Consider the following 19,747-nt stretch of genomic DNA (forward strand, 5'->3'; position numbering starts at 1 on the left):
GTTTGGTGCAAGATAAAGTCCAGCGAAGATAGTCTGAGGGTTTCCAAATAGGTAGATGGGAGGTCAGGACTGCTCTCAAGTTGATGATAGGACAGCTGTGAAGAAACTGATTGAAACTGGAGGTTAGTGGTGGAAATAAAGGGCCTGTCCCACTTAGGCGACTTTTTAAGCGAGTGCAGGAGACTCTGAGCTCGCCTCACGATCGCCATATGGTCGCCACATGTTCGCTGGTGGTCTATGGTGAGTCTCCTTCATGGTCGCAAGGAGCTCTCGCATTCTGGGAACTAGTCGCGGCCTCAGTATAGTCGCCATGGAGAAAATCGATACTTTTGTAGTCGAAGGTGCAGTTGTAGTGGGGTCACCATGTAGTTATAGGTAGTCGAAGTAGCCGTAGGTAGTTTTAGTTAATCTCCTTTGCTGACCGGGCATTTTCATTGGCTCATTGGGGGAAAAAACGTAAGCACGAGTTTTCAGAACCAAGGAAAACCAACCGGTAATGTTAAATGCCCGCCAAACTTCACAGCTGTGTATTTCTGGCTTATTAAAAGTTCTCTGGCTTCTTAAAAGTGTCCCCACTCTTTCTTCCCCCCCCCCCCCCCGCTCTTTTAAAGGACTTACCGTACACTGTGCTAGCCGTCTTTAACCTTCCTGTTCATCGCGGTGTGTGTCTGTATCACCTTGGCTTTGCACCGTGTGACTTTCAGACAGCGCTTCCCCGCTTTCCCTGGCCCCCGCCTTTGCGGTGTGTGTGTGTGTGTGTGTTCCGCTCTGATGGTCGCCGTTCCAGTTCGCGGTTTTTCAGGCGAGTGCCGCGAGCTTGAAGGTCGCAGGCAGTCCGCTGAAAAATCGCCTAAGTGGGACAGGCCCTTAACAATACCTTTATGCAGAATTTCTTCAGAAGAATTATTTTGCTAAATGTCCAACAGCATGTGCTCAATCATGGAATGGTGTAATCATAGGTCATTCAGCCCAATGTTTGGGGCAATGGAGGAAGGGACCCAACCCAAAATGTCACCTCTCCATGTTCTCCAGAGATGCTGCCTGACCTATTAAGTTACTCCAGCATTTTGTGCCCTTTTTTGACATTCAATCCTGTTTCTCCCTGTATATTCAAGCATGTGTTATTTCTGGCATTGAATCCATCCATCTTTCAATTAGCTAGTGCTTCTAAATTGTTATTACTTATTTAATTTAGTTTAATTAAGGACAGAGTGTGGAAATAGGCCCTTCGGCCCACCAAGTCCATGCCGACCATCAATCACCCATACACTGGTTCTATTTCACCTCAGTTTTGCTTCCTACACATGTTACAGAAGCCAATTAACCTACAAACATGAACGTCTTTGGAATTTTGGAGGAGCCCAGAATACCCGTAGTAAGCCCACGTGGTCACAGGGAGAATGTACAAGCTCCATACAGACAGCGCCCGTAGTCAGGATCAAACCCGGCTCTCTGATTTGCAGGCCTCTGGTTTCTTGTTAAAATATTCTTCCTGATTCTTCCTGATGTTGGGTGCTCCTGAATCAGTGAAGTATCACTTCCTAGGTAGACACAAAATGCTGGAGTAACTCAGCGGGACGGGCAGCATCTCTGGAGAGAAGGAATGGGTGATGTTTCAGGTCGAGACTCTTCTTCAATTCGTGTTGACCGGGTGGACTGTCTGTGTGCAATATGCCGATCAGTATCCACATCGCTAAGTTCCTGGAATGAAGGACTCTTTGTTTTGATCCGTTCCGTTCATTATTCTGGCTGTCTTCCTCCGTTACTGACCCCTTTATTGTGCACGATGGTCTTCACCATCCGTTATTTGTCTACCTCACCCTGTCTCTCCCCAACACATGCCTGTTTTTCGATTTAAGCGTCGGAAAGTGGCAGTAATGTCAGGCTTGTGAATGTCAAAATTGACCATAAGAGCAAGGGTAAACCTCTACTTTGGAATTATGCCCTGGGATAATCTTCCAACCACTGGTTGACACGGCACCGTGCATTTAGTTTAGATTTTGTGATGCTGTTGATGGAGTGGGACTTGTTGGCTTCAATCTCATTAAGCGGAGAACTGTGAAACTTGCCCTCCCTGGTATACTTGGGTCTTTATCACCCACTCACCCACGTAAAATCAAATCTGGAGTATGGTGTACAATTTTGCCTGGGTTTCAACAACTAAGTTACAGAGAAAGGTTGAATAAGTTAGGTCTTTATTCTCTGGAGCGCAGAAGGTTAAGGGGGGACTTGATAGAGGTCTTTAAAATGATGAGAGGGATAGACAGAGTTGATGTGGACAAGCTTTTCCCTTTGAGAATAGGGAAGATTCAAACGAGAGGACATGACTTCAGAATGAAGGGACAGAAGTTTAGGGGTAACATGAGGGGGAACTTCTTTACTCAGAGAGTGGTAGCGGTGTGGAATGAGCTTCCAGTGGAAGTGGTGGAGGCAGGTTCGTTGGTATAATTTAAAAATAAATTGGATAGGCATATGGATGAGAAGGGAATGGAGGGTTATGGTATGAGTGCAGGCAGGTGGGACTAAGGGAAAATAATTGTTCGGCACGGACTTGTAGGGCCGAGATGGCCTGTTTCCGTGCTGTAATTGTTATATGGTTATATGGTTAAAAGGACCCAGAATGTCCATCACTGCTAATTGTATTGGTTTTAAAGCTCTGTAGGGAGATAATAGTTGCTGCATGATCTGAACAGATGTTTCAATATGATGAATGTTTCAATATGAGATGTTTCAACTGATGAATATTGATTTCTGTAACTTCAAGTAACCCCTGCATTCCCTCTCTCTCCATCCCTCCCCCACCCAAGACACACCAGTTTTTCATTCTCTCCTGGCACAGCTAACAATGGCCTGTTCCCTTTACCATCGTTACTTTTTTGCATCTTTCATTCATTTGTTCACTATCTCTCTACATCATCGTCTATATCTCTCGTCTTCTTTTCCCGTGACTTTCAGTCTGAAGAAGGGCCCGAAACGTCACAAATTATTTTTCTCCAGAAATACTGCCTGTCCCACTGAGTTCCTCCAGCATTTTGTATCTATCTTTTGTTTCAACACTGAATGTGAGCGGCATGGTGGCACATTGGTAGAGTTGTTGACTTACAGTGCCAGAGACCCGGGTTCGATCCTGACTACGGGTGCTGTCTGTATGGAGTTTGTACATTCTCCCCACCTTGTGTCACCACCTTGTCCAGGTGAACTATGGATGGGCAATAAATCTTGGTCTTGCCAGAAATGCACAGATCCCAACAAAATCAACTGAGCAAAAAACATTAGGAATTGACAATGCCTGGTCACTTCAGAAACTTGGCCTGTTCAGAGGCATCCATCCCACTGTGTGGCTACCTATGTAGCAGAGAGAGGATTCTGAAACTGCTTTGTTTTTTATTCCCCAGACGAGGAACCACTTCATGGGCACTCGGGAAGAGATGGAGGACCTTATGAAACGAATGAAAGAAGCTCCACAATCCTGCAAGTTACCAGGACAACCCACCATCGAAGGCTACCTCTTCTTTCAGGAGAAACGTAAGGATCAGCGATCTTTTTTTTCCTGCATTTACTGTCAACTTGGACATTCATGTTCTCCTTGGATTAATCCCTGGATGCTGTCTGACCCACTGAGTTCCTCCAGCACTAGGTTTTGTTTGGAATCGGCTACGAGGGTGTAACACTGGAACTGATTGTGGGAAGAGATGATGGAATTTGCCTGTTCTCCCTGGGTGGTCCGGTTTCCTCCCACATTTCTAAGACGTGCAGCCAGGTAGTTTAAGTGCCCACTGTAAATTGCCCCCAATGGGCAGATGTGTAGTAGGATCTGAGGAGGAGCTGATAGGCATGTGGGAGTAATTAACAAAATATGGGATTAATGTAGGATTGATATAAATAGGTGGTTAGTTATTTGCAAGGACTCTAGACTTTAGAGATACAGCGTGGAAACAGGTGCTTCAGCCCGCTGATTCTGTGCTGACCAGCGATCCCTGCACACTAGAGACAATTTTACAGATTTACCCAAGCCAATTAACCTACAAACCTGTACTTCTTTGGGACGTGGGAGGAAACCGGGACACCCGGAGAAAACCCACGTGGTCACAGGGAGAACGTACAAACTCTGTACTCACAGCACCCGTAGTCAGGATCGACCTCAGGTCTCTGGCATTAAACGTTAGCAACTCTACCACTGCGCCACTGTGCTGCTCAACAACTCATTGGGCCAAATGTGTTATATCGCTATAATGTTCAGGGGTCAGTACTCTGATCAGAGGAGAGAGAGGAGCAGAGAAGATGGTATATTTTAACAAGATTCAGTTCAATATTGCGTGGTGGGAGTGGACTACATTGTTAGGACCCAATGACATCCTGCTAATTTAAACAGATGCCGTTTATTTAGTGGGGTCTCGACCTATCCGTGTTCTCCCAAGATGCTGCCTGACCCGCTGTGTAGCAGACCATCAAGTGGATGCCCCGGTTGTATAGGTACATACAGTCGGAGCTGCAATTGTGTCCCATTATGATAGGTAGGTTGAGAAGAAGAGTCACCACCTGAAATGTCACCAATTCCTTGTCTCCAGAGATACTGTTTGGCCTGCTGAGTTAAGGCCCTGTCCCACTTACGTGTCCTTGGCAAGCAAATTACGCGACCTCGTCGTCGAGTTGAGGCGCACGGGCATCTTGTGGCCACACGGGGCCGGTCCCACTGAGAAGCGCAGAGGGGTATGTAGTTGTACGCGGTATCGCGCAGCGTTTCGAAATTTTGTAGTGAACTAAATCTTTGCGTGCCACCGACCTTTCGCATATCTGACGGTCAAAGTGGGACAGGCCCAAGACCCTGGCGCGACGCAACGTCTCACCTTCAACAGCAGCAGAAGCAGGCAAACGTTCACTGAACTTGGCCTGGGGCTCACGGCCGTAGCGGATCTGGATCCGCACCCACTTCTACTCACAGAGCGGGGCCAAGAAAATTTAAGATAGACACAAAATGCAGGACCGGCAGCATCTCTGGAGAGAAGGAATGGATGGCGTTTTGGGTCAAGACCCTTCTTTCAGACTGAAGAAGGGTCTCGACCCGAAACAACATCCATTCCTTCTCTCCAGAGATGCTGCCGGTCCCGCTGAGTTACTCCAGCATTTGTGTCCATCTTCAAATGACGTCACGCGCTCCAGACGGCTGTGCGGACACATGAAGTCGCTCACGAGCTTTGTGGGACCGTCTCGTCTCAACACGACCAAGAGGTCGCGTAATTAGCATGCCAAGGACACGTAAGTGGGACAGGGGCTTTACTCCAGCATTTTCTGTCTATCTAAACTAATGTGGGGCCCATGTTTGTTACTGCAGCCGTTGGTGACATCTTGTGTCCTAACATCAGAACTACAATTCTGTACTGCTCCAATCAAATTTATTCCATCTGGTTTCCAGCTGTGACTTCACCCATTCTCTTATTCCAGCAGTTTTCTCTCTTCGCAGAGATTCCAGCACAGATTTCAACCATCCATGGTTATTCTGGATTCGTATAAGTCTTTCAGTGAACTGATCATTCTTGCCGATACTGTAGCGGCACAGCCAATGTTTGAGGACCTCCCCCCCCAGAGTAACATTCAGTAAGTGTTTTGTCAAGTGTTTAAAACTCACAGGGCGTTACTTTGATTTTTGGCCTCACCCCCTCAGACACTGGGCGTCACGGTGGTGCAGCGGCAAAGTTGCTGCCTTACTTCCTCAGAGACCTGGGTTCAATCCTGACTGCAGGTGCTGTCTATACAGAGTTTGTACCTATTTCTGCGACCGCATGCGTTTTCTCCAGGTGCTCTGGATTCCTTCCACACTCCAAAGACGTTTAGGTTTGTAGGTTAGTTGACTCCTGTAAAGTGTAAATTGTCCCTAGCGTGTAGGATAGTGCTAGTGTACGGGGTGATCGCTGGTCTGCGCGGGCTCGGTGGGCCGAAGGGTCTGTTTCCACGCTGTATCTCTAAAGTCTAAAATAAATTTATTTCACGTGGAACGGAAGGGTCAGGATGTCGAGGGAAAAAGCAGGGAAGAATTGATTGAAGCTCATCAAAGCTGGATCTCAGTGGCTAGACCACGATGTTGGTTTGTGGCGCCTTCTCAACAAGTTTTTTTTGTACTCTTTGCAGGGGCTCTAGGATTTTCGTGGGTGAAATATTATTGCAAGTACGTGAAAGATGCCAAAGCTCTAACCATGATATCCAGTGATCCAAAACCTGGGGTAAAGCAAGTAAGTATCATGTTACCTGAACTCCCGATGGCTCAGCACTTCAACTCCCCATCCCCCTCCCATTACCAATCCGACCTCTCTGTCCTGGGTCTCCTCCATTGCCAGAGTGAGCAACACCGGAAATTGGAGGAACAGCACCTCATATTCCGCCTGGGTTGCTTGCGTCCGGATGGCATGAACATTGAATTCTCCCAATTTTGCTAGCCCTTGCTGTCTCCTCCCCTTCCTTAACCCTCGAGCTGTCTCCTCCCATCCCCCCGCCCTCGGGCTCCTCCTCCTCCCTTTTTCCTTCCTTCTCCCCCCCCACCCCCCATCAGTCTGAAGAAGGGTTTCGGCCCGAAACGTCGCCTATTTCCTTTGCTCCATAGATGCTGCTGCACCCGCTGAGTTTCTCCAGCATTTTTGTGTACCTTCGATCTTCCAGCATCTGCAGTTCCTTCTTGAACACAAGTATCATGTTAATACAGTCGCCAGATGCACGGGGGGTGCTGTTAGTGAGTGTGAGAGGAGCTCTATGAAGCCGTGGGTGTGGTGAATCAACTTGAGCCCAGTCAGTGTTTTGTGGCCGAATGTGGGAACTTCTTGTCTAAATAATTTCACATGCCCCTCGTCCAGAAGGGTAATGTTGCTGCCTTACTAGCGACCCGGCTTCGATCCTGACTATGACCTGTCTGTATGGAGTTTGTACGTTCTCCCTGTGTCCTGTGTGGGTTTTCTCCAGGATCTCTGATTTCCTTCCACACTCCAAAGACGTACAGGTTTGCAGGTTAATTGACTTCGATAAAATTGTAAATTGTCCCAAGTGCGTAGGATAATGTTAGTTGTACGGGGATTGCTGGTCGGCATGGACTCGGTGGGCCGAAGGGCTTGTTTCCGTACTCTATCTCGAAACTAAACAGAAGCAGGTTTCGTCTGAGTGTTCTGGTTTCGTCTCACATCCCAAAGAGATGGGTTGGTACATTGATTGGTCACTGGTAGTTGCTTCTTGTGTGTAGTTAACGGGTGTAATTTGGAATCGGAGTGAATATTAAAAAAAAACAATATAGGGTGAATGTAAAATTAGGTGGTTGATGTTGAGTGTGGACTCGATGAGCTGAAGGGCCTGTTTCCATGCTGAATCTCTCTGACTTTAATTCCCTTATGGAAACTCTGAATGATTGTTTCCACCACCCCTGCTTACACCACCAATCCAGATCTGAAATATTTGATGTATTTAAAAAAAAATCTTTGCGTTCCACTTCTGTCCTTTAATATTTTAGTTCTGTGTTCCCCCCTCGTCTGATTATCTCCTCTCCCATCTGACAAAAGGTATAGAAGTTTGAAATCTCACACCTCCAGATTCAGGGACAGTTTCTTCCCAGCTGTTATCAGGCAACTGAACCATCCTACCACAACCACAGAGCAGTTCTGAACTATTATCAGACTATCTTTGATTTGACTTTTCTGGCTTTACCTTGCACTAAACGTTATTCCCTTATCATGTACACTGTAATGGCTCGATTGTAATCCTGTATTGTCTTTCCGCTGACCGGTTAGCACGCAACAGAAGCTTTTCACTGTACCTCGGTACACGTAACAATAAACTAAAGTGAAGCATATTGTTGGAAGGTGGTTTATATCCAAAGAGCTCTTCACTTGGTGAGTGTGGGTGAGTGAGAGTTGCTCTGTGAAATGATACTGCAGCTTCAGCCTTGACTGTAGGGAATCAACTTGAGCCCAGCCAGTGTTTTGGGGCGGAATGTGTGAAATGTTTGTCTAAATAATTTCACGTGCCCCTTGTGCAGAGAGCAGGTTGCAGTTTTGATGATTGTTGGTGAGACCTTTGAATTCCACGCATTGGTGATTGTTTTCCAGTGTCTGGTTAGAGTCTGGCTTAGTTTGTCAAACCCATGTGCCTATACCTTATGTAGGAGGGAACTGCAGATGCTGGTTTAAACCAAAGATAGACACACAAAGCTGGAGTAACTCAGCGGGACAGGCAGCATCTCTGGAGAGGAGGAATGGGTGATGTTTCGGGTCAACACCCTTCTTCAGACTGAGAGAAGGGGGAGTGCAGGCAGCTTGCGTAAGCATCACAAGCAAAGGCATCCGCCATCTGTTCATCCACCTGTTCCTTCAGCTGTAGACAGCGTCAGGAGACTAGCATCAAGGTGTATTTATACCGCAGATAGACACGTTTCGGGTCGAGACCCTTCTTCAGTCTGAAGAAATCACCCATTCCTTCTCTCCAGAGATGAAGCGTGTCCCGCTGAGTTACTCCAGCATTTTGTGTCTCTCTGCGGTATAAATACACCTTGATGAACAGATGGCGGATGCCTTTGCTTGTGCTGCTTTGGTGACGTACGCAAGCTGCCTGCACTTCCTCTCCTCTCACTGTGGCTGAGCATCCACTTGCAATTGATGAGTGAATTCTTGCCGCATTCCTCGCGCTTCATTGCAAACTCCTCTCTCACAGTTTGGGTGGAGAAATGGCATATTATCTTCATTTACGCAAAGGGGGATAAAGATTTGAACTATGAGTTGTGCTTGCTGCATATTCCAATATTGGTCAAATCTAAGTGTAGAATCGTGGAACATAGAACGTAGAACAGTACAGCACAGGAACAGATCTTTCAGCCCACATGTCTGTACTATGTATGATGTTAAGATAAACTAATCACATCATGATCCATGTCCCTCCATTCCCTGCATATCCATGTGTCTATCTAAAAGCCACTCAAATGCCACCATTGTATCTGCCTCCAGCACCACCTCTGGCAACAAGTTCCAAGCATCCACCACTCTCTGTGTGGAACAAAACCTGCCCACAGATCTCATTTAACCTTTGATCCTTTCACCTTAACTTTATGCCCTCTAGTCATTGACATTTTCACCATGGGTAAAAGATTCTGACTGTCTACACTATCCATGCTTCATAATTTTACTTACTTCCATCATGTTTCCCCTCCACCGGCAATCCAGAGAAAATGATCAAGCTTGTCTAACCTCTTCTTGAAATCCAGGAAGCATTCTGGTAAACCTCTCGTTCAATTAATGTTACAGTGAGATACGGCCATTTGCCCATTGTATATGCCATCACCTTGTACTGCAGTCCCATTCCTCTTATCCTTTTCTCCATTGTCCTGAACATTCTGGGTAGCACAGTGGTGGTGTTAGCAGACTTACTAGCTTGCAGCTCCTTTAACCCAGATTCAGTCCAAACTAGATGCTGCTTGTGTGGAGTTTGGCATGTCCTCCCTTTGACTGTGTGCATTTCCTTTGAGTGCTTTCTTCCCACATCCCAGGGACTTGGGTTGGTCGATTAATTGACCACTGGTAATTGCCCCGTGTGTAAGTTACCGTTATAATTTGGGGGAAGTTGAAGAGAATATAAAAAAAGAATCAATGCAGGAATAATGGTGGTTCGGTGTGGACTCGATGGGCTGAAGGGCCAGTTTCGCTGCTGAATCTCTCCAATTCTAATTTCCCTTTGGAAACACTGAGTGATTGGGCTTCCACTACCCTTGCTTGCACCACCAATTCAGATCTTAAATATTCTATGTATTAAAAAATTAACCTTTGGATTCCACTTCTGGGCATAACATTTTAGATCTGTGCTGCCCGTCCTGGAACCATTTGCAATGGGGCCCAGGACATATTGAGCGTTCTCGTGTAGAATAAAACATAAGCCATGGGATGTGATGAAGCTCTGATCACCATGTTGCTGGAAGGCGGTTTAGACACTGGAAGATTTCCACTCTTCACTTAATTCCCACCATCAAAATGAGTTTCAAGGAGATTTTAAGGAAACCCTATTTGGGAAAATGAGATGGATGGATTTTGTTGACGATTTCCATGCCCTTGATCAGATGGACACGAGGAACCTCAGAAAATTATTTAGGTGGACACTATGGTGGGTGTGAGGAAGAAGGAAGATAAATGGGTCTGAAGAAGGGTCTCGACAAAAAACTTCACCCATTCCTTCTCTCCAGAGATGCTGCCTGTCCCGCTGAATTACTCCAGCGTTTTGTGTCTATCTTTGAAGATAAATGGGTCCACGTACATGGGGTCACAGGCAAGACTTGGCCAGACAGGCAAGAGTGTTTGTGTAGGATTCACATTGGGCTGAAGAGAAGTGACTGAAGGCAATTGTCAACTATATCCTGCCCTGGATTCGTTTCTCAAATTGCGTTACTTCACACCTGTCTAACCTGGGTTATATCTGCCGTTTCCTTACCTACTATCCCTGTTGACCTGTAGCCTATTGCAATCCTGGACAATCACTCTCTTCTATCTTTCAAAATTACTAATCCATACCACCTACAAACAGCAGAGGATCCAGCAGAGATTTGTGGACGCAGCCCAGACTATCACACAAACCAAACTCCCTTCCATCTACACTCGGCAAGGCCACCAGCATAAGCATCCACTTTACGTTGACCCTGCCTAGACCCCCCGGGGCCTTGTATATTCCAGTCAAGTTCTCTCTCACTTTTAAACTCAGTGGATGCATGACGACCCTGCCCACCCTCTCCTTGGAAGACACGGGCCCGTTCCAGGTATTATTTGGGTAAATCCAATCTGCTTTGCTTTGTTTTCTCCAGGAATTTAAACTGAAGTCCTGCATTCGGAGGAAAACCGAATCCATTGACAAGCGATTCTGCTTTGACATTGAGTTGGTTGAAAGGTAAGCCCACTTGTGTTCCTGAATAGGGCAGAGACTTTCGAGGGCAGCATGGTGGCTCAGAGGTAGAGCTGCTGCCTTACAGTACCAGAGACCCAGGTTCGACCCTGACTACGGTGCTGTCTGTGCAGAATCTGTACGTTCTCCCTGTGACTGCGTGGGTTTTCTCTAGGTGCTCCGGTTTCCTCCCACATTCCAAAGACGTGCAGGTTTGTCGGCTAATTGTCTTCTGTAAATTGCCCCTGGTGTGCAGGATGGGATAGCATAGAACTACTGTACAGGTGACTGATGGTCAGCATTGACTCGATGGGCCAAAGGGCCTTTTTCCAAGCTGTATCTCTAAACATTAAGTAGCTGAAGATAGATGAACATGTGTTGTCAGAAGACAGTGCGATTAAAGTGATATTTCTCACCTGGGGAATCTAATCGAATGGTATTTGCTTTTTTTTTAAACCTCTAATGAGTCTGTTGCTACCATCAATCCATGCTAAAAGCTTTTAGCATCTTCAAAGCTGCAGAGAGCACCAAAGTGATGCCACATTCTAACCATGCCTCCCCCTCTGAATTCAGTCTTCCAGATTTAATTTATTCTTGCCTGTGTCCTCTCCTTGAGTGCTGAGAGAGATATCTGACATTCCACCTGCCATGTAGTTAGCATCTCTAGCCCAAGATCCTGACGCTAAATCGATAACCAACAAGTGAATTACATAATCAAAAACTTGTCCCACCCCGGTCATTCATAGAAACATAGAAACATAGAAATTAGGTGCAGGAGTAGGCCATTCGGCCCTTCGAGCCTGCACCGCCATTCAATATGATCATGGCTGATCATCCAACTCAGTATCCCGTACCTGCCTTCTCTCCATACCCTCTGATCCCCTTAGCCACAAGGGCCACATCTAACTCCCTCTTAAATATAGCCAATGAACTGGCCTCGACTACCCTCTGTGGCAGAGAGTTCCAGAGATTCACCACTCTCTGTGTGAAAAAAGTTCTTCTCATCTCGGTTTTAAAGGGTTTCCCCCTTATCCTTAAGATGTGACCCCTTGTCCTGGACTTCCCCAACATCGGGAGCAATCTTCCTGCATCTAGCCTGTCCAACCCCTTAAGAATTTTATAAGTTTCTATAAGATCCCCTCTCAATCTCCTAAATTCTAGAGAGTATAAACCAAGTCTATCCAGTCTTTCTTCATATGAAAGTCCTGACATCACAGGAATCAGTCTGGTGAACCTTCTCTGTACTCCCTCTAGGGCAATAATGTCCTTCCTCAGATTTGGAGACCAAAACTGTACGCAATACTCCAGGTGTGGTCTCACCAAGACCCTGTACAACTGCAGTAGAACCTCCCTGCTCCTATACTCAAATCCTTTTGCTATGAAAGCTAACATACCATTCGCTTTCTTCACTGCCTGCTGCACCTGCATGCCTACTTTCAATGACTGGTGTACCATGACACCCAGGTCTCTCTGCATCTCCCCTTTTCCTAGTTGGCCACCATTTAGATAATAGTCTGCTTTCCTGTTTTTGCCACCAAAATGGATAACCTCACATTTATCCACATTATGCATCTGCCAAACATTTGCCCACTCACCCAGCCTATCCAAATCACCTTGCAGTCTCCTAGCATCCTCCTCACAGCTAACACTGCCCCCCCAGCTTAGTGTCATCCGCAAACTTGGAGATATTGCCTTCAATTCCCTCATCCAGATCATTACTATATATTGTAAATAGCTGGGGTCCCAGCACTGAGCCTTGCGGTACCCCACTAGTCACTGCCTGCCATTGTGAAAAGGACCCGTTTACTCCTACTCTTTGCTTCCTGTTTGCCAGCCAGTTCTCTATCCACATCAATACTGAACCCCCAATGCCGTGTGCTTTAAGTTTGTATACTAATCTCTTATGTGGGACCTTGTCGAAAGCCTTCTGGAAGTCCAGATACACCACATCCACTGGTTCTCCCCTATCCACGCTACTAGTTACATCCTCGAAAAATTCTATAAGATTCGTCAGACATGATTTACCTTTTGTAAATCCATGCTGACTTTGTCCAATGATTTCACCACTTTCCAAATGTGCTGCTATCCCATCTTTAATAACTGACTCTAGTAGTTTCCCCACTACCGATGTTAGACTAACTGGTCTGTAATTCCCCATTTTCTCTCTCCCTCCCTTCTTAAAAAGTGGGGTTACGTTTGCTACCCGCCAATCCTCAGGAACTACTCCAGAATCTAAAGAGTTTTGAAAGATTATTACTAATGCATCCACTATTTCTGGAGCTACTTCCTTAACTACACTGGGATGCAGCCTATCTGGCCCTGGGGATTTATCGGCCTTTAATCCATTTAATTTACCCAATACCACTTCCCGGCTAACCTGGATTTCACTCAATTCCTCCCCTGCTATTTCCGGCAGATTATTTATGTCTTCCTTAGTGAAGACGGAACCAAAGTAGTTATTCAATTGGTCCGCCATATCCTTGTTCCCCATGATCAACTCACCTGTTTCTGACTGCAAGGGACCTACATTTGTTTTAACTAATCTCTTTCTTTTCACATTTCTATAAAAACTTTTGCAGTCAGTTTTTATGTTCCCTGCCAGTTTTCTTTCATAATCTATTTTTCCTTTCCTAATTAAGCCCTTTGTCCTCCTCTGCTGGTCTCTGAATTTCTCCCAGTCCTCCGGTATGCTGCTTTTTCTGGCTAATTTGTACGCATCATCCTTCGCTTTGATACTATCCCTGATTTCCCTTGTTATCCACGGATGTACTACCTTCCCTGATTTATTCTTTTGCCAAACTGGGATGAACAATTTTTGTAGTTCATCCATGCAGTCTTTAAATGTCTTCCATTGCATATCCACCGTCAACCCTTTTAGAATTAATTGCCAGTCAATCTTGGCCAATTCACGTCTCATACCCTCAAAGTTACCTTTCCCATTGTTTCTGAATTAACAATGTCACTCTCCATCCTAATGAAGAACTCAACCATATTATGGTCACTCTTGCCCAAGGGGGCACGTACAACAAGACTGCTAACTAACCCTTCCTCATCACTCAATACCCAGTCTAAAATAGCCTGCTCTCTCGTTGGTTCCTCTACATGTTGATTTAGATAACTATCCCGCATACATTCCAAGAAATCCTCTTCCTCAGCACCCCTGCCAATTTGATTCACCCAATCTATATGTAGATTGAAGTCACCCATTATAACGGTTTTGCCTTTGTCGCACGCATTTGATACCATCTTGTTTGATACCATCTCCAACTTCACTACTATTGTTAGGTGGCCTGTACACAACACCCACCAGCGTTTTCTGCCCCTTAGTGTTTCGCAGCTCTACCCATACCGATTCCACATCCTCCAAACTAATGTCCTTCCTTTCCATTGCGTTAATCTCCTCTCTAATCAGCAACGCTACCCCACCTCCTTTTCCTTTCTCTCTATCCCTCCTGAATATTGAATATCCCTGGATGTTCAGCTCCCAGCCTTGGTCACCCTGGAGCCATGTCTCCGTGATCCCAACTATATCATAGTCATTAATAGCTATCTGCACATTCAACTCATCCACCTTATTACGAATGCTCCTTGCATTGAGACACAAAGCCTTCAGGCTTGTTTTTACAACACTCTTACCTCTTATACTATTATGCTGAAAAGTGGCCCTTTTTGATTTTTGCCCTGGATTTGCCGGCCTGCCACTTTTACTTTTCACCTTGCTACCTATTGCTTCTACCCTCATTTTACACCCCTCTGTCTCTACGCTCACACATTTAAGAAACCCTTTCCCTTTAACTCCATCCTCCACTATCCCATTCGACACCCCACCCCCCTTATTCAGTTTAAAACCACCCGTGTAGCAGTGGCAAACCTGTCTCCCAGAATGCTGGTCCCCCACCTGTTAAGATGCAATCCGTCCCTTTTGTACAGTTCCCCCTTACCCCAAAACAGATCCCAGTGATCTAAGAATCTAAATCCCTGCCCCGTGCACCAGTTCCTCAGCCACACGTTCAGGTCCCCTATCTCCCTGTTCCTGCTCTCGCCAGCACGAGGAACTGGAAGCAAACCGGAGATAACAACCCTGGAGGTCCTGCTTTTCAGCATTTTTCCGAGCTCTCTAAAGTCACGCTGCAGAATATTCATCCCCTTCTTTCCGACATCGTTTGTACCGACATGCACTACCACTGGATGTTCACCTTCGCCCTTGAGGATTTTCTGCACTCTGTCCGTGACATCCTGGATCCTGGCACCAGGAAGGCAGCACACCATTCTCGCATCCCGTCTGTTGCCGCAGAAACCCCTGTCCATACCTCTCATAATGGAGTCTCCCACTACAATGGCGTTGCCTGCCTTAGACCTTTTTGGTTTTGGCTCAACAGCCCTATTCGCATCACAAGCCAGTCCGCCGCCCAGTGTAAACACCTCTTCTGTCCCTACAGCTTCTAAGTGGGTGAACCTGTTCACAAGAGGTACAACACCCGGGGACGTTGGCATTCCATGTTTCCCTCCCGTTCTCACTGTCTCCCACCTTCTCTCTTCCAGTACCTTAGGTGTAACAATCGTACTGTAGGACTTGTCGAGGAACGACTCCGTTTCTCGGACGAACCGGAGGTCATCCACTTGCTTCTCCAGTTCCCCAACACGGCCCTTCAGGAGCTCTACCTGGATGCACTTCTCGCATTTGTAGCAGCCAGAGGCACTAGCGGTGTCCTTGACCTCCCACATACTGCAAGCATCGCACTGAATCAGCTTGCCTGACATCTCCTTCTTTCGTCTCTCCCTCTGCAGTGTTTTGCGTGGTCTCCTCTCCTCAGCAGCCTCCTCGCCGAAGACTCTCGAGCCAAAGACTCACACTTTACTCACAGGGCACTTCCCTCGCAAGGCCGCTCACTCACTGCCGCTCGCTAAGAGCCGTCTTGCTTAAATTGACTGATAAATTGCCTGATTTACCAATTTACAAACCAAATTCTTCAGTTTTCAACTGTTTTCCCAGCACTGACTCACTTCTCTCCTCCCACTTGGGCTAGAGCCAATCAGTCGTATCTCTTGCTAAACTCCTGCTGCTGTTGCTCCCAAAACTACAGCAGTTGATGCTCCCAAAGCTACCCCTTCCTCTCCGCTCCCGTCGGGCCTAAGGTACAGAAGCCTGAAAGCACACCATCACCCGAGAACAGCTTCTTCCTTGAGCTTCTTCCCCTCTGTTATCAGACTTGTGACTGGTAGATGTAGCACAGTCCATCACGCGGAGCAGACTTCCGACCATTCACTCCATCTAACCTTCACGCCGTCTTGGAAATATAATCAAACTTATCCCACCCCAGTCATTCCTTCTTCTCCCTGCTCTTGTCTGGCAGAAGTTACAGAGACTTGAAACCACGTATCACCAGACTTCTTCCCCTTTGTTATCAGGCTTCCAAACGATCCTTCTGTAAGCTAGGTTACCGTCTGATTACCCCATTGCGGACGTTGGACTTTGTCTGTGGAACTGGTGCGCTACAAGCTGAGAACTATATTCTGCACTCTATATCACCCCCTTTGCTTCCATATTGTACTAGAGAGTGACTTGATTGTATTTATGTATGGTACAGGCACGTGCCGTCAGGGTCGGCAAGGTAGGCACTGCCTATCCTGACTAAAATTATAAAATGGTAATTACTAAATATAAATAGTAAAGGCATGGGAGAATTCTGCCTATCTAAGAGATCAATCTCTTATATTGGCATAATTCCCCGTGCCTTTCAACCGCAGTACTTGTAACGTGAAGATCTGTGCAGCCCACGTGCCGTCAGCGCTGCTACAAGCCGTCAATTTCAAGCGGAGCTGAAGGCAGCAGAAATTCTGCTTTTGCTGTACTGCGCATGCGCAGCGCAAGTTTCTTGGCGGATTTTTCAAATATGGATTGCCATTATCTGAAGGGGAATGTTAGGAAGCAAAGAGAGAAGAATAGAGTTCGTGTACCAATCCCGTGGTGAGTACATTTCTTGGTACTTTATGTTTTTAAATACTGTATTTCCCAGGGTGGGTGGGTGGAAGAGCTCCTTTCACAGTGTTTGAGGAGTCTGGCCCAGGGTAAAGTTACGGGGAGGGCAGGAGTGTTGAGAATTAGCTCGGGTGGCTGTGCAGTGCTCCGGGTATGGACAGCAGAACTGTCCGCCACTTCCGAGGAAGGAAGCAGCTCGGGTGACTGTGAGGGGCCGCCGGGACCAGACAGCAGAACCGGCTGCCACTTCAGCCCCTTCTGCTGGGCCCCGCTCACCTCTGGCAGTGTTCTCCGTCTGAACACCTCTCTCCTGCCGCTCGCCGGCCGGCTTCCCGCAAATCCTTAAATTCCGACAGCGCGCTCAATGGACCAATTGAGATTATTCGTCTGTGGGAATTTAAGGATTTGCTGGGAAGCAACTGACATGAGCGAAGCCAGCGAACGTCAGGTAAGAGGTGCTCAGACGGAGGGCACAGCCAGAGGTGTGCGGGCCGGCAGAAGGCGCTGAAGTGGCAGCTGGTTCTGCTGTCGGGTCCCGGCGGCCGCTCGCAGTCACCCGAGCTGCTTCCTTCCCCGGAAGTGGCGGCCAGTTCTGCTGTCCGTGCCCGGAGCGCTGCGGCAGCGGTGAGTGAGTCTGACATGATCTCCGACCCCCTCCTTCTCAACACTCCTGCCCTCCCCGTATCTTTAACCCCTGGCACAGACTCTCCACACGCTGTGAAAGGAACTCTCCCTCCAATAGGTCCCTTGAATTAGTATTGTCATTCAATAAGTTGACAACTGATTCAACATCCCGGTGTGCTCCCGTTTTTCCCACCATCTCTCCACCTGCCTTCATCCTCCGTCCACCACGCATTCAGTATTTAAAAAATGAAGGAGATATAGAAGCCTTGGGCAAATTGTATTGTTATTTATTTATTTATTTTTTTATTTTTTAAGGAGAGAACAATCTGTGCATGCGCAGTTTAAGATTTTTTTTTAAAGCCGCTTTCCTACCCTGAGTAATCACTCACGGCACGTGCCTGGTATGGTATTATACGATTGTATAGCATACAATACAAAACCTTTCACTGTACTTCGGTGCAAGGACATTAATGATAATTTTTTCCCTGAACACCACCTTTCCCCATGTGAATTTTTTTTTGTCATGGTGAAATCCCAAACAGTTTGGAAGTCCTGACCTTGCTGCCCCATTGAGGGGATGCTATCTCTGTAGTGGCAATCTCGGCCGGTCGTGTCTGAGCCAAGGTTCTGTGGTCACGCACTCCCTTGAGACAGAAGTCTGAGGGTTTAAGTCCTGGAGACTTGTGAGAGGATCTAGGCTCACATCCCAATGCGGTCCTTTGCCACGCTGCCATTGATGCTGTCCTAAAGGGCCAGTCCCACTATGGAGAAGTAATTTGCGAGTTTCGGAGAGTTTGTGCTTGCCAGAAACTCGCAGCATGGTCGACACATGGTCCTAGGAGGTCACTGTAACTCTCCTTCATGCTCGAGAGAAGTTCCCGCATACACGCGGCCTCAGTTTGGTCGAGGAAAATTTTTCAACAAGCTGAAAAATTTTCTGAGAGTAAAAATTGGTCGGCATGGAGAAAATCGATTCTTTTGAACACGTAGTGGGGTCGCCATGTAGTTATAGGTAGTCGAGGTAGCCGTAGGTAATCTCCTTTGCTGACCGGGCATTTTAATTGGCTCATTGGGGATAATAAAACGTAAGCACGAGTTTTCAGAACCAAGGAAAACCGACCGGTAATGTTAAATGCCCACCGAACAGTCATTTATCTCTGGCTTATTAAAAGTGTCTGGCTTCTTAAAAGTGTCTTCACTCCTTAACCCCCCCCCCCCCCCCTCCTTCTCTCCCCTTCTCGCCCCTTTTTTACCCTCCTCCCCTCCCCCCCCCCCTCGCTCTTTTTAAGGACCAACCGTACACTGTGCAAACCGTCTTTAACCTTCCTGTTCATCGCGGATATCACCTTGGCTTTGCACCGTGTGAATTTCAGACAGTGCTCCCCCGCTTTCCCTGGCCCCCGCCATTGCGATGTGTTTGTGTGTGCGCGTGTGTGTGTGTGTGTGCGTGTGTGGGCGGTCGATCCAGCTCATGGTTTCATCGCTGACGGTCGATCCAGCTCGTGGTTTTTCAGGCGAGTGCCTCCAAGCTTGAAGGTTGCAGACAGTTGGTGGAAAGTTGCGTAAGTGTGCCAGGCCCTTTAAGTTGTGGTGTTAAGCTGGGACCCAGTCTGTCTTCCTAAGTGGATGTTATGGGTCTCATAGATTTACAGTAGTTTAGTTCCGAGATACAGGGTGGAAACATGCTATTCGGCCCACCGTGTCCTCACCAACCAACCATCACACATACACTAGTTCTATTCTACTCATAATAATAATAATCATAATCATACTTTATTAGCCGAATATGTTTTGCTACATACGAGGAATTTGATTGTCGGGCCAATCAAGCTCATTAGGGACAATTTACCCTAATGTCAATTGATCCACAAACCTGCACATCTCTGGAATGTGGGAGCAAACCGGAGCACCCGGAGTAAACCCATGCAGTCACAGGGAGAATGTATAAACTCTGTAAAGACAGTGTTCGTAGTCGGGATCGAACCAGGCCTCTGACGCTATAAGGCAGCAACTCTACCACTGTGCCGCCGTGAGAGCGCCGTATTTGCAGGTAAGTTCCCTAAGATGTCCCTTATTTATCCCTGTTCAAAACTAGCTCGCCACATTTCTCTTACTGAGAGCTTGCTTTGCACAAATTGGCAATCAAATATCCCTCATTGCACAGTGGCTGCACTTTAAATGATTCATTGGGTGCAAAGTGGAGACTTTGTGAGGTTCTGAAATGTGCTGTATAAATGGCTCCTTTCTTTCTCCTTC

The 19,747-nt window shown here is 46.9% G+C and overlaps 1 protein-coding gene across 2 annotated transcripts in view; it reads left to right on the top strand.

Annotated features, from left to right (window-relative positions):
* The window catches only part of ophn1 (oligophrenin 1), a 281,908-nt gene that overhangs the window by 148,622 nt on the left and 113,539 nt on the right, over positions 1 to 19,747 (top strand). For both annotated transcript variants that reach the window (XM_033030095.1, XM_033030094.1), the window contains exons 8-10: positions 3,396 to 3,525; positions 6,127 to 6,227; positions 10,811 to 10,893. In XM_033030095.1, the coding sequence (XP_032885986.1) occupies positions 3,396 to 3,525; positions 6,127 to 6,227; positions 10,811 to 10,893 (314 nt within the window). The remainder of the gene's footprint in view (positions 1 to 3,395; positions 3,526 to 6,126; positions 6,228 to 10,810; positions 10,894 to 19,747) is intronic.

The sequence above is a fragment of the Amblyraja radiata genome, chromosome 12 (genome assembly GCF_010909765.2).
Source record: "Amblyraja radiata isolate CabotCenter1 chromosome 12, sAmbRad1.1.pri, whole genome shotgun sequence".
Taxonomy (NCBI): domain Eukaryota; kingdom Metazoa; phylum Chordata; class Chondrichthyes; order Rajiformes; family Rajidae; genus Amblyraja; species Amblyraja radiata.